The 13,692-nt window shown below is 44.9% G+C and overlaps 1 protein-coding gene across 1 annotated transcript in view; it reads left to right on the top strand.

The window, feature by feature from the left end:
* Window positions 1-13,692, top strand: part of LOC128349455 (2-hydroxyacylsphingosine 1-beta-galactosyltransferase-like) — a 63,002-nt gene that overhangs the window by 12,505 nt on the left and 36,805 nt on the right. Inside the window, exons 2-3 of the mRNA XM_053305763.1 lie at window positions 3,390-4,234; window positions 7,975-8,114. Coding sequence (XP_053161738.1) covers window positions 3,398-4,234; window positions 7,975-8,114 — 977 coding nt within the window. The 5' untranslated portion in view covers window positions 3,390-3,397. The remainder of the gene's footprint in view (window positions 1-3,389; window positions 4,235-7,974; window positions 8,115-13,692) is intronic.

Genomic DNA, 13,692 nt, shown 5'->3' with positions numbered 1-13,692 from the left:
AAAAAAATCGTACGAGTGTCCGATTGCTTTGGGGTTTGGGTGACAGGTACCCCTGGGTACCAGCTACCATCCTAGCTATTTTTCGAGATCTGAACCAGTCCAAACTGGTTCGGTTCGGATCTGAACCGATTTGGATCCAAACTGAACCAGGGGGTGGTTCGGACAAAACCAAAACCGAACCACCCCCTCCTGGTTCGGACCCGGTTTGGATCCGAACCGAACCGGGCAAACCGGTTTTGTGCACATCCCTATTAACTCCCTCTTTGTGGTGAGACATTCATGGTCAAACCGATTTTTGGACCTATATCTATTCTGTGTTGGCTGTGGCTGTGGTAGAATATCAGTGCAAAGAACTGGTTGTCTCGTTTCCACTGTGTCCTAGGAGGAGAAGGTAGGATGAACCTCAGCCCTAATGGGAAGCTGCTCTTCTAATGTTGCAATTGCAACAGGGACCCTCCATTTCCAGTGCTTTGCTCAACTTGCTTAGCGTTTTGCAACTATTTTCATTGCACATATGTGGGGAAAGGATTAGGAAATCAGAAAGTTGAGCTCAGGCACTGAGCCAGAGGGTGAGAATAGTAATAGAATCCGACAGTGAAGCAGAAACTGAATTCTGGGCCTTTATGTGTATTCTCTGTCATGGGCAGGGCTAGTGTCAGAAGTTGATGTCATTGGGCAGTTGCCATGAGTCTGGGGCCCCCAGAAGGGCCGGCTGCTGACCACCCCTATACACACACAATCTCTGTGTGGCAGTGATAGAGTGATTCTTTTGGCCAGGAGAGTCACTTCCTCTCTCCCATCCCTTCTGCCAAGGTAAGCCCCATCATGAACTGGAGCAGGGCAGGCATGAGGGCAGTAAGCAGAAGGCCCTCTGAAACCTTAAGCTGGCTCTAATCGTAGATATCATTTTGCTGCATGCAGTCTGGTAAGAAATGTGGGCATTGGGTCTTGGATTATTAATTGCTTCTCCCATCCCAATGCTGTTTCATGACTGTAGAGATATTTGAAAAATGTGAAACCATAGGAAGACTTAACATAAGACTCTCCTGCTTAAAAAAAGGTAATACCTGTATTTATCCAAAAGGAAGAGGACCTTGAATTTAACATGACACCCCCTGAAATAGATAGATAGATAGATAGATAGATAGACAGACAGACAGACAGACAGACAGACAGACAGACAGACAGACAGATAGAGAGATAGACAGACAGATAGACAGATAGAGAGATAGACAGACAGATAGACAGATAGACAGACAGACAGATAGATAGATAGATAGATAGATAGATAGATAGATAGATAGATAGATAGATAGATAGATAAAACCTTATACTAGACACAAAAGCACCAGCCATTCTCTTTAGGGTACAAAAAGTTTCAGCTTGGAACTTTTTGATCTGACCCTTCAAATGCAAGTCCCTCCACACGACAACCCAATCTCCTTTTTTGTTTTTACACAAGAGTAAGTCCCACTGTGCAATACTTACACCTAAGTAAGTGTGCCTATGAGCCTCTCCCAATTTCCTCCTGTACCACAGCACATCAAGGAGGCACAGTCCTTCCTCTGAGGGAGTTAGCAGTGCCTGAGAAAGACGCATGCTCAGGCAGGAGGAAGGGGCTTTCAGGCATGCATGCACACTCTCCAGGACGCAGGGGTGTGGCAAGGAGGAGTGCTGGCTTTGTGCTGGCTCTGAGGGGCTGCAGCCGTGGCCTGCAGATAGGGGAGGAAACCCTCAGTCTCTGTCCAACTCTAAAGATGAGTTTTAATCATAAACTCAGAGAGATGACTCTATGATGACATGACTTGCAAAATTATTTATTTATTTATTTATATTTAAAACATTTATATACTGCCCAAAACGCTGCATCAATTTCTTGAGATAAATCATCTCAGAACAGTAGTACATTTGCTGGTCACCTCCAGACTTGATTACTGCAATGCGCTTATGTGATTTAGTGAATCGTTCCTGTTTCTCACCAGCATCATAAGCTCCAATGTAGCAGGGAAAGAGTAGAGAAATTGACTTTAGAACAAAATAATGCTCTAAAGTTGCTCTAGAATTCTGAAAACTGTAAGCAAGCAAGCAAGCAAGCAAGCAAGCAAGCAAGCAAGCAAGCAAGCAAATGAATGCTTATATTAGGATTTTTTTAGGAACACAATAAAACCTTTATTGACCTTTACCTGTCATCATACACCTTTGATATGCACCAGTGGCATGGCCACCAACTCCCACCTTGGTTAAAATAGATGGAGCAGCAGAAGCACTGGATAGTCCATCCTCTTCATGGATGTTAGGAAAAAGCTTGTCCCCCCCCCGCCCATGGTGGAATAGGGGATGGTCTAGGAGACAGCTGGCCATTCAGCCCTCTCTGCCAACATTACCAGCACTGCCTCTGTGTCAAGGTATTTTTTAACTGTACAGATGTGCATAGTTTATTTACACAATTTAGAGATTTGTGACAGTTCAGCCTCTGCACAGAAGAGTAGTATCTGTAATTTAAATTCTTTGATCCATATTCACCAAGCCCTTGTCATGGATGTTAGGAATAAAATCACCCTTTCTTTGCTTATTTCACTTGATTCAGCTAGGCCTGGAGAAGATGGCCTACATGTAACCTTTTAACCTACAATTTATTTGTTCCTGAAACACAGTTGTGCTTCAGGATGTATATATTTAGTACCTATGTAAGTTTGTTGCTTCTCAAAGCTCTTGCTTCTTAATATGAGAATTAGAAAAGGAGGTTAAAGGGGATGTTAATAAATTGAGTTAAAGTAACAGTAAAACAATGGAAGAACTCTTATGTGACCACTAGCTGTCTGTTAAGAAAATTGAAGTGTTGACTATTTTTCTTAGAATTTTCTGCTTGTTCATAAGACACTTTAGAAAAACAAAGGTGGAAATTTAGATTGCTATTAGATTGCCTTTTATGGCTCCTCATGGCTCTTTCTCTATAGTTTGTAAGTAAGTACAATGCTCCTTGAAAGTCTCTTTCATGAAATGCCCTGTGTAATGACTTCTATGCTGATGTTTTATGCTTGGTCTATGTTTGTGCTTATATATGCTGTACTAGAAGCTATATAAGTACACTAATGTTTTATAGAAGCTTTTTTCTCTTGAGTACTTATCTTTAATTATTGTCATTACCATAGCCTCATGAACATGAACCCGTGATGTGGTGTAATTTCTGGATGGGAGATTACACGCAGCAGTTTCCTGATAAAGGTTATAGCTAATCTCAGTACTGGGGTATAAGATTTCCAGAGGCAATCTGCAACACCTTCATATTGGCAGGTTCAGTTGAACTGCACCTGGTCCTTTCATAGGATGTCAACACCTCTGACTTGTGCACTAAATGATGAGAAATGACTGTGTCCCTTTCTCTGCAGTGATTGACATGAAGCATTGGCTGCACCTCATTGCTCTTCTCTTTGCTATCGAAGCCATCTGCATTGATCCATGTTATGGTGCCAAAGTGCTGGCAATGCCTACAATTGTATTTGATAGCCACCTACTTATCTTCACACGTGTAGCACAAGCATTAAATAGCCGGGGACATGACTCTGTCCTCCTCCTCCATGAAGGTCGGAAAATGGACTCCTTCCCACAGGACTTCCGAGTACAGAGATACCAAGGTATTTTCAGCACAGAAAATGCTGATGACTGGCTGCAAGAAAAGCTGAAGCATGTGATTGAGGGGGAAATGACTGTCTTGGCGCTGTTTTCTCTTCTGGGGAAGTACCTGGAGAACTGTGATCTAATGCTGGGAAATACTAGCCTTCTACAGCAGCTTCAGAGTGAAAACTTTGACTTGGTCTTGGTAGATCTTAATGAAATGTGTGGCTTAATCATAGCCCACCTCCTTGGTGTAAAATATGTTGCCCTCTCCACTGGCTTTTGGTTCCCTGCAGAGATTGGAGCCACTTCCCCTATTGCCTATGTCCCTGAATTCAACTCCATGATGACTGATCAAATGGGCTTTGTGGGCCGAGCTTGGAATCTCCTACTTTTTATCATGTCTCGCATAGGAACCAGGATGGTGATCATGCCCAGATTTGACTTTTTAATGGAGAAGCATGTGGTAGAACCACAGAAATCCATGATAGAGCTTTTCCATGGTGCCAGTCTCTTCCTCCTGTCCAATGACGTGGTGCTTGATTTCCCTCGGCCTACTCTTCCCAATATTATTTTCATTGGGGGAATTCTTGCAGAACCTGCAAAGCCCCTTCCAGTGGTAAGTAAAGAAACATAGTGTTTCCTGTAGAATATTCAGATCATTGTGCTCAGTCATCACTAATATCTGCTTCTCTTATATACCAATTGCACTGAGAGACTGGTTTGAAATGGCATCATGAGTGGGAAGGAGTCCCCCTAACTGCAAACTGTATTCTCTTACCCTGTGTGTGGGGATACATCTATTGCAGTACTTGTTGATTAATGGAGGGTTGTTAAGCCAGTCCACAGTTAACTTACCTCCAACTGCAGAGAGTCACTACATCACTCTAATTCCAAGTGTATTCTTGCCCCTCTTCTTTGGAACACCCCCTCCCCAGATTTGTTCAGCCTTTGTTGGTTTTAAGGCCCTTCCTAAGACCTACCTGTTTCACCAGGCTTTTGCCCTTTAATTTTTTAAAAAATTGTTGTTCACCACCTAGGGTCTTTGGAGGAGGCTATATACAAGAAAATCTTAATAAATATTCATGTCCGTCCTCTTAATAATTATAAAAATATCTATACCAGTATTAAACACCAGTGTTGAGAGATAACAACTTTGCCTTACTCCATGCTTAATAAGATAGGCCTTGACAATTTCCCATTCAAAATTGTTCTTGCTAAAGAACAATTGACCCTGCTTAGGTCATGTAAACAGCCCTATTCCCTGAGATGTCCAATAAATATGGAATAAAAGTTTCTGCTATATTAATATTCTGAGATCAAAGGAAGTATGTTTCAATGCCTTCAAAGTGAACTACTGTTGATTTGGAAGAACAGAGTACTCAAGTTCATTATTCCATTGATCTTGAATATAAATATCAATCTTATCTATATCTTTAAGTTTCCAGTAAAGGAAAATTACTGGTTTGGGTACCTCCAATAAATGTTCCAAATCTAGTAAGGATGGAGTTTCAGAAGTTGTAATTGCATCGGGACCACCAAGCTATGATAAATGTTTAAGCTGAATAAATTGCCAACTATCATTGTGAGATAGATCAAACCCAGCTCTCAAAATCTCAAAGGATTTAAAAACAGCATCAGAAGAAATAAGCTGATTCAACTTGATAACATTATGGGTATATTGGTCACACTCCTAATCTTTTCTCCAAATTATCTGCCAAAAGAAAGGAAGAAATAAACACCCCTATTTGCCCCATATTAAATTTTAAAAAATATAACCTCAGTTACAGTTGTCAAAATGTTATAATCTATGTTTAAAAGCAACATATGTCTATAAGATGCTACTTTTGACAAAGCCTTGTTTGGATCTGAGATAAAGGAAACTCAGGATTTGTCCATGTTTCTGATCCCCCCCACCCCTTTTAACTTTTTTCTCTCTTAAATACTGTACACAAAGCATTTGAACTTGGAATTAAATTGTTCTTGAACACTTTATAAAATGTTGCATTATATCAATCCGATCCTGATGCATTTAGACTTTGAGATAATCCCTGTTCACATGTTACGTTCAACATATGTACAATTTGTATACAGTGTACACACATACATATCTCTATGCACATAAAGTTGTTCACAGTATGTTAAACTCATGTACAGTAGTATATTTCCTATCTGTACCTTGCATTTGAGGAGACCAGTAGCCAGGTTAACTTTTAAAATGCAGTCATTCACTAAAATATGTATGTGTGTACAAATGCACACAATAGTCCTGTGTATATATCTTTCATAGAAAAAGGCTCTCCTAACTTATTTAACATGCTTCTGACAACACTGGGATATCCAATTTCTTAAGAAAATTGTATTAGCATGAAGGATTTCAGAGTTTGGTGTTTCATATACCTCTTACTATTTAAAGGCCAAATTCTTGTAATGTATGGAGAGAAGTAGAAAAATGTGAGAGAAGTTAAATAGCCTAGGCTAAGGAAAAATTCCACAGAATGAATTGGTTCATTCTGACCAATGAAACATAAGAATGAAATAATGTAATAGAAAACATTTGTATTTGACTATTAGGGAGAGAGACACTTCTGCAGGTCAGACACAGTGGCAGACATCCAGACATGCTGCCAATGCTTCACCAGTCCTAGTGGGGAGGGGCAATGTGCCACAATCTCTCCTTCCCTCTGAAGCTGACTGTGGCTTCCAAAAAGTATGTCTGAAGGCTGTGGGAACCTTGTGGACACATTTTCAGAAGTTACAGTCTGCTTTAGAGGGAGTAGGGGAATAACACTTCTCTGCAGCTTGCATGGAGCATCGCTCCACCAGGACTTCATTAATCTAGATATCAGCCACTGAAGTCAATGGAATCAACCACGAATACACTTACAGAACTTCATCTTTGGTAAAAGACCCATACAATTTGGGATATTCATCAAACATATATTTCCAAGGAATCTTTGTTAGACAGGTCCCATCACTGATGATGTTATTTCCACAGGCTTCACATATAGCATTATGGACCTCTCCTTCAGATTCAGCACAGCCTCTTGGGCAGCTTTGCCTACATAAAGATGGAATGAATGCAAAAGTTTTACTTTCAGACAGTTGCTGTTCATGTTTTTGATATAAACTGCCCTGAGCCACTTTTGGAAGGGCAGTATATAAAATAAATAAATAAAAATAATAAAAATAAATAAATGTGCAAGTCTCCAAGAGAAAGAAGTGTAGTAATTAGCAAAAACCAAATAGGGTTTCTCAGTTTTTTCTCAATGAGCTGACTGTCTATATGGAGGACATGGACATATCTACACTCCAGATCCTGCATTCAAGTTAACACATTTTGTCCAACTTGTTTGTGAGCATGTTCTAGAATTTAGATTTGGTGGCATCAACATGAACGGAGCCAGGCTGAAAGAGCAGCATCTATATTCAACCCTAGCCTTTGTAAAGAGAAAGTTGGCCAAGAGGCCATGCTGTCTGTGCTGGAAGTGGGTGTCTACAATGCTATGTGCAATGTCTGTAGAAATAATGCCATCAGTTTCAGTTTGCTAGAGATTATTGCAATACAGTTTTGATTGGGTTTGTAAATAAATTGGTCTTTCTCAAGGGAATGTTTATCAAAACACATTGATAACACCAGTCCTTGCAACTATTATTTCTGTGCATCTTGGGGGTTCTCTGACAGGTACTTCAAATAGAAGTCTGTTACCTCCCCCTGCCCATGTCAGCTTTCTGATAGTACCTTCCTTGCCTGTGCCAGAACAGCATTTCTAGAGGTGGACAGGTGTGCTCACAGACATTAAAAAAAAAAAAAAAACCTGAATACCGAAACTTTGCAGTGTGTTCTCAAAATTAGTGGTGGTTTTTTTAAAAAAATATTATTTTGCCATGTGGGGCCTTTGTGATAATATTCTTTGCTCTGATGTCTTGCCTAGTTCCCTCCAAATACCCAAACCATCATAAATAATTATGCAAAGACTGCAAGTTTTCATTATAACAAGCAACTTGTTTTGCCATGTTTGGTGGGGGCAGGCAGGATTGAGTGAGGACAAAATCCAACTTGGTGGGATCCTTAAGTGACTCCGGTCTTGTTGCTAACCTGGCTGAAAGTGGAAGGCAAGGTATTTTCTTTCTAGCCTGTCTTGCTAGAAAGATAATTGGATATCGTTTTAAAGAACAACTTGGCAGAGGTGCAGATCCCACCACCTAAGCATCTGAGGATTTCCTCTCTCATTTTATTGAAACCCCCCCATCTAATAACCCATATCTCCCTCCTCCAAAATGTGTTTCTCTTCCTTGAAAAAAATCATTTAAATGAGGAGTTTCATCCCTGCAATTTGGATGTGTGTTTGTGTGTAGGACCTGCGTCTCTGGATGGAAACTGCAGATGCTGGTGTTGTCGTAGTCTCCTTTGGCATTGGTATTAAAGTGCTCCCAAACAACATAGTGGAAAATATGGCTGGGGCATTTGCACGCCTTCCACAGAAGGTTGTATGGAGGTAAGATCTGCTTTTCAGTAACCTATTTGTGTTGCACTTGTGGTGATAAAGCCTTGCTACCAACAGTGTGTGTATAATGGTGGGTGATGGTGTGACTGTTTCACATGTGCAGCACCACTTTCTGCCTAGTAGTAGTAGGCAAGCAGAGGAGTGGTGCGCCAGCACTGCAATGGTTTGCTGAAAATTGATGTTCAGGGTTGCAGATCAGTGGGCCTGACACTTCAGAGAGGCAGAACTGAGCAAGGCACCAAATTCACCCCCACAATGAGACTTCAGATGAGGGCACAAGTGTTGCTGTAGCCACTGAGGGAGGGGAAGGGCGACAAGGCAAGAGAACAGGTGTGGGTTCATGTCAGATGCATGCAGCAGTTCCCACTCTCCCCTCTCCAATGCCAAGATGGGCAACCATTTTTCTTCGACATGGTCTGTCTTTTACACAAATAGGCTATGCACCTGCGCAGAGACCTTGTCGGAACCTAACAAGCTCAGTTCTCCTGCTTTGGGCGGGAACCCCACCCCCAGCCGCTATATGCGGCTGCACCATTCCACACCCCTTCAGTCTTTCGTTGTCCACACTTCAGTAAGCATTGTGGAGTCTGCAGCTTGACAACGAGTAGAATCTATCTATCCCCTTGTTGTTTTTTCTCCCTGCTTCTTCAATTTTCTTTCTTGGTTTCTTTATTTCTTTTGCACAGTACCGTGGGTTTTTTTTTGGCATTTTGGTTTTTTGTGGGTTTTTTCGCTTCTTCAGAGCTCCAATCCCGGCTGGGATGGAGCATAGTGTCCAGCCAGCTTTTGGCATTTATGCCAGGCACGACAAACTTTAAAAAATGTGTTCATTGTGGATCTAAGATCCCTTCCCCCGATACTCATACCGAGTGTCTCTTGTGCCTGGGGGAAATCCCACATTGTCGAGACCTGTCTTCATTGTCAGAAGTTTACGAAGCAGGCTCAGAAAAATAGAGCTTCTTGCCTGTGCGCAGCCCTGTGGGATCTGGCTCTCTGTTCCTCGGAAGCCTTATCATTGAAGTGATCCATTAAAATGGCTTCATCGGTGCAGTCGGAGCATTCAGTATCTGCTCCTGTGGAGGCCGAAAACCCGGCCCCATTACCAGTCTCAGCACCGTCCTTCAGTGTCGAGTGAGCCGGTGTGCTCGGAAGTAGTACCAAAGTCTTCCCCGAATCCCTTGGTGTTGATACCAAAGAGGAAGAAGATGAAGTCAAAGTTGCCTCGTGATTTGCCAGCGGGTCAACACCTCCCTCCTATACCAAAGAAAAAGAAGGCCGCGTTGGCTCCTGTGTTGGAGGCCCCTGTGGCCAAGAAACCTAAAGCGGACTCAGATCATCCTATATGGAGGCTGTCGGTTTTGGGGCGGCCTAACTCAGATTTGGTCGTGGATTCAGTGGCCCATGATCAAACTCGATCGAGTAGAGAACTATGGCAATGGATGAGCCGGGGTATGCTTCATCGGAAGAGGAGGACTGTTCCCTGGCCAAGCCTGTGGAAGACACATCGGGGTTGCCTAGGTGTCATTCACCCCCTTGAAGGCGCCAGGAGCACATCCCTCTTAGGGACTGTAGTGCCCGTTGGTACTCGGAATAACGCTCCTCGGTTTACAGGCAAGATTGGGCCTGGGAGTGTTGTGAGCCATCATATCCGGATCGGTACTGGGCAGCAGAGTGCCATTCTTCCTTGAGTAAGATTGAGCCTTCTTATGGTGCTTGGCGTCGGGACTCTGGATCATGTGATCGATATCAGATGGACTATTGATCAGACTATTTGGACTATGTTAGGCCCCGATATGGACCTTGTTACTTGGAAGGCCACACGTATGGGAAACCTGGAACTGTGCAGGGCTGGAGTGATCCCCCCTCACTCTCAGAAGCAAGGCCGCAATCCTGCTCACCACAGTGCTCTCTTTGGAATCGAAATGAGCGATGTAAACCACCTGCTTCAGCTCCCATGCTGCAACAGGCTGCTGTGCCTGTCCAGGTACTGCTGGCAGAGCTTTCCGCTTCGGTACCGGACAATCTGGGAAGCAGACCGGTCTCCCCCATAGGTTTGACACCCTTGGCTCAAGACTCTTTGGCTTCTCCGGAGTCGGAATATGAGAGCGATACTAGCTCCCAGGACTCTGAAGTTGTTTCCTGGGGGTTGTCCCCACTCGACATACAGTCGGATTCAAAGGCTGTTTCCCCGTCAGAGGACTTCAAACAGTACACCACGTATGTGGCCCACATGGCTTCGGCCCTTGGTATGAGCCTCGGTATGCAGCAGAAGGGAGAACTGGACCCATTGTTCAGCCTTATCAATTTGGAGGCCAAGGTACCAGCCAGTTTGCCCCAGAACTTGGCATTGTTGGGAGTCATGCGGGGTTATTGGAAAAAGCCAATGACTCTTTCTCAGCCTAATAGGCACTTGGAGAACTTTTACAGGGTGCAATTGCAAGATGATACGGCCTTTCTGAAGAATCATCCCACCCCAAATTCGATTGTCATGGAGGCGTCCCTGCAAAGGACCAAGGGTCACAGCCACTCGGCACAGAGTGACAAAGAGGGCAGAAAATTGGACTCCTTTGGGAGGAAGCTTTACTCAGCCTCAGTCCTCCTCTTGAGGGTGGCCAATTATCAGGCTTATAACATCCGATATAACCACTTTTTGTGGGAGAAAGTGGGTCCTTTCCCTGATCTCCTGCCACAGGACAAGCGGGATCCAGCAAAAGAATTTCTCTGCCAGGCTATTCAGGTGGTAAATCAGGAGCTCTATTCAGCTCAGCATTTAGTGGAGTGCGTGGCTAAGGTGATGGCCACATCTGTGACACTCAGTCAACATGCTTGGCTGCATTTGTCTGGACTGAACTATGAGGCCCATGCTAGGGTTGAGGTCCTGCCCTTTGAGGGCTCTAGCCTCTTTGTGGAGCAGACAGATGACATACTCCAGAAAGTTCAGAAGCTGAGGAGCACAGCGTGATCCATGTCGTACTCGTCGTCAACCACCAAACCACAGTAAACTTCCAGGTGGTCCCCTTATTAACCACAGAAGGCCCCTTCTCAACAGCAGTCTGCATCCCAACGTTCCTTTCGTGGCAACATGTTCCAGTCAAGATACAAGTCAGGCCTCCAGCCTAGTAAGCCAGCCTTTCAGAAACTGCGCCCGAACACCTTCCAAAAGAAGCAATGTCTCAGGGCGTTTCTGGACTTGCCTGGCCCTGTTCTCAGTGAGCTGGGGCAGGGTGACCGGGGACCAGTAGGTCCTTACAATCCTACATTTGGGCTATGCCGTGGAGTTCTGCAGGACTCCGCCAGTGTCTGGGATTGTGATTACTCCGTGCACCCCGGAGTTGGACCAGGAGGTCGCTGCTCTTCTGTCAAAGGATGTGATCGAGAAAGTTGCCAATCTGGAGAGTCCTGATTTCTATTCCGGGTACTTTATTGTGCCGAAACCAGACGGAGGTCGGCATCCTATACTGGACCTCAGGGCCCTGAACAGGCACTTGGTCTACAAAAGATTCAAAATGCTGTCGCTACCGATCATTATGACTATCCTGGAAAAGGACATGTGGATGGTTTCCCTAGATTTGAAAGATTCATATTACTGCATCTCGATATGCCCTCAGCATTGATGCTTCCTGTGCTTCCAGATCGGGGGGATCTCCTATCAATTCAAGGCCTTGCCATTCAGCCTCATGACGGCGCCGAGGGTTTTTGCAAAATGTCTAGCCCTGGTGGTGGCTTTCCTGCAGGAGTGAGGGTTGCAGGTACTGCCATATTTAGATGATTGGCTCATCTTGGCGAGCACCAGATGAGCAGTTCTGGATGCCCTAGAGATTGTGATCAATACTCTGCAGGTTCTAGGTTTTCAAATCAATTTCAAGACATCAGTTGGAACCAACCCACAGGATACAATTCATAGGGCCAATATGACATTGGAAAAGGTCTTCCTTCCGGACGCCCGCATAAGTACTCTCCAGAGGCTGGCCACCGCTTTCTTAGCTGGAGGCCCACAGACTATGTGCTCGGTACAGCGCCTATTGGGGCATATGGCGGCTACCACCTACGTGCTACCTCAGGCGTGCCTTCGAATGTGCATCATTCAGAGGTGGTTTTTGGACATATTCTACCCACTTCGAGATCCAGGCTGTTTTGAATGTATGCCCCCTCGGTGGGTGAGGACGACTGAGGCATGGTGAGCCATGTTTCAACACCTGAATGTTGGTGCCCCCTTCCAGGCTTCTCGATCCCAATGGGTGATTATGACAGACGTGTTGGAGCACAGTTGGGGGGCACACCAGGAAGGCTCTCACCTGAGTGGACATTGGTCCCCCAGGGAGAGGACCCGGCACATCCATTATTTGGAGTTGCTGGCCATATTCAATGCTCTCAAGGGTTTCTTGCCCATGATTGGGGGTTGCTCAGCGACAATCCAAATGGACAATACGATGGCGAAGGCCTACATCAATCAACAGGGTGGGACACCTTCCAGGAGCCTTCTGTTCCTGTCTCTGGACCTTTTGGCTTTGGTGCGTGGCACATACAGTGTCACTTTGGGCGGTCAACATTCAGGGTTCCCTGAATATCCATGTGGACACCTTGAGCAGGATGACGGTGGTCTCCAACGAGTGGGACTTGGACCAGGTTATTCTCAAGGACATATTTGTAAAATAGGGAGTCTCGACTCTGGACCTGTTTGCCTCCCTGGACAATGCTCCATGTGCCCTCTGTTGTTCCAGGGGAGGGGAAGGCGAGGGCTCTCTAGATGATGCCTTCATCCTATCTTGGACAGGCCCTCTGCTGTACGTGTTTCCCTTCATTCTGAAGGTGCTGCGCAAACTGAGGGTGGATCGGGCCAGGGCCATCCTGATAGCCCTGTGGTGGCCTAGGAGGCCTTGGTTTCTGGCCCTGAGGTGGTTGGCAGTGGATTGGTTGCAACTTCCCACCCTACCGGACCTGCTGTTGCGGGAGGGGGGGACGGGTGTTCCACCTGGATGTTTGGCCCCTTCATCTGACAGCCTGGAAGGTCCTACCAACTTCCCACCAAGACTCAAGGAAGTTTTGGTCGCAGCCAGAAAGCAGTCCAAGCAGAAATCCTATGATCACAAGTGGACTCGTTTCTATTCGTTTGCGTCTTTGCATGGGTTTGATGCGTTTAATCCTTCAGTACAAAACATACGCACATATATGGTGTTCCTTAAAGAGTGTGGTTTGAAGCTTTCATCCCTTAAGGTACATTTGGCTGCCATTGTGATGCATTTCCCGACAACTTGGGCTTCGTGGTTTAAGGACCCAGTGGTGAAGAGTTTCGTAAAGGGTTTGTCTCATGTTTTGCCAGATGACCCTGTCATGTCACCAGCCTGGGATCTGTCTGTGGTTTCAGCCGGTCTGCTCCGGCCTCCCTTTGAGCCTTTGGCTTCAATTGAACCCTGTCTCCTGACCTGGAAGGTCGCCTTTCTGGTGGCCGTTACCTCCGCTAGGAGGGTGAGTGAGTTACGGGCCCTGAGGGCTGATAAACCATACCTTCAGTTCCATAAGGTCAAGGTTGTGCTCAGGCCAGATGTCCAGTTTCTTCCTAAGATGGTAT

Source organism: Hemicordylus capensis, chromosome 3 (genome assembly GCF_027244095.1).
Source record: "Hemicordylus capensis ecotype Gifberg chromosome 3, rHemCap1.1.pri, whole genome shotgun sequence".
In the NCBI taxonomy this organism is placed as follows: Eukaryota; Metazoa; Chordata; class Lepidosauria; order Squamata; family Cordylidae; genus Hemicordylus; species Hemicordylus capensis.
The sequence above is the reverse complement of the archived record's forward strand: the minus strand, read 5'-3'. Positions and strand labels throughout refer to the sequence as shown.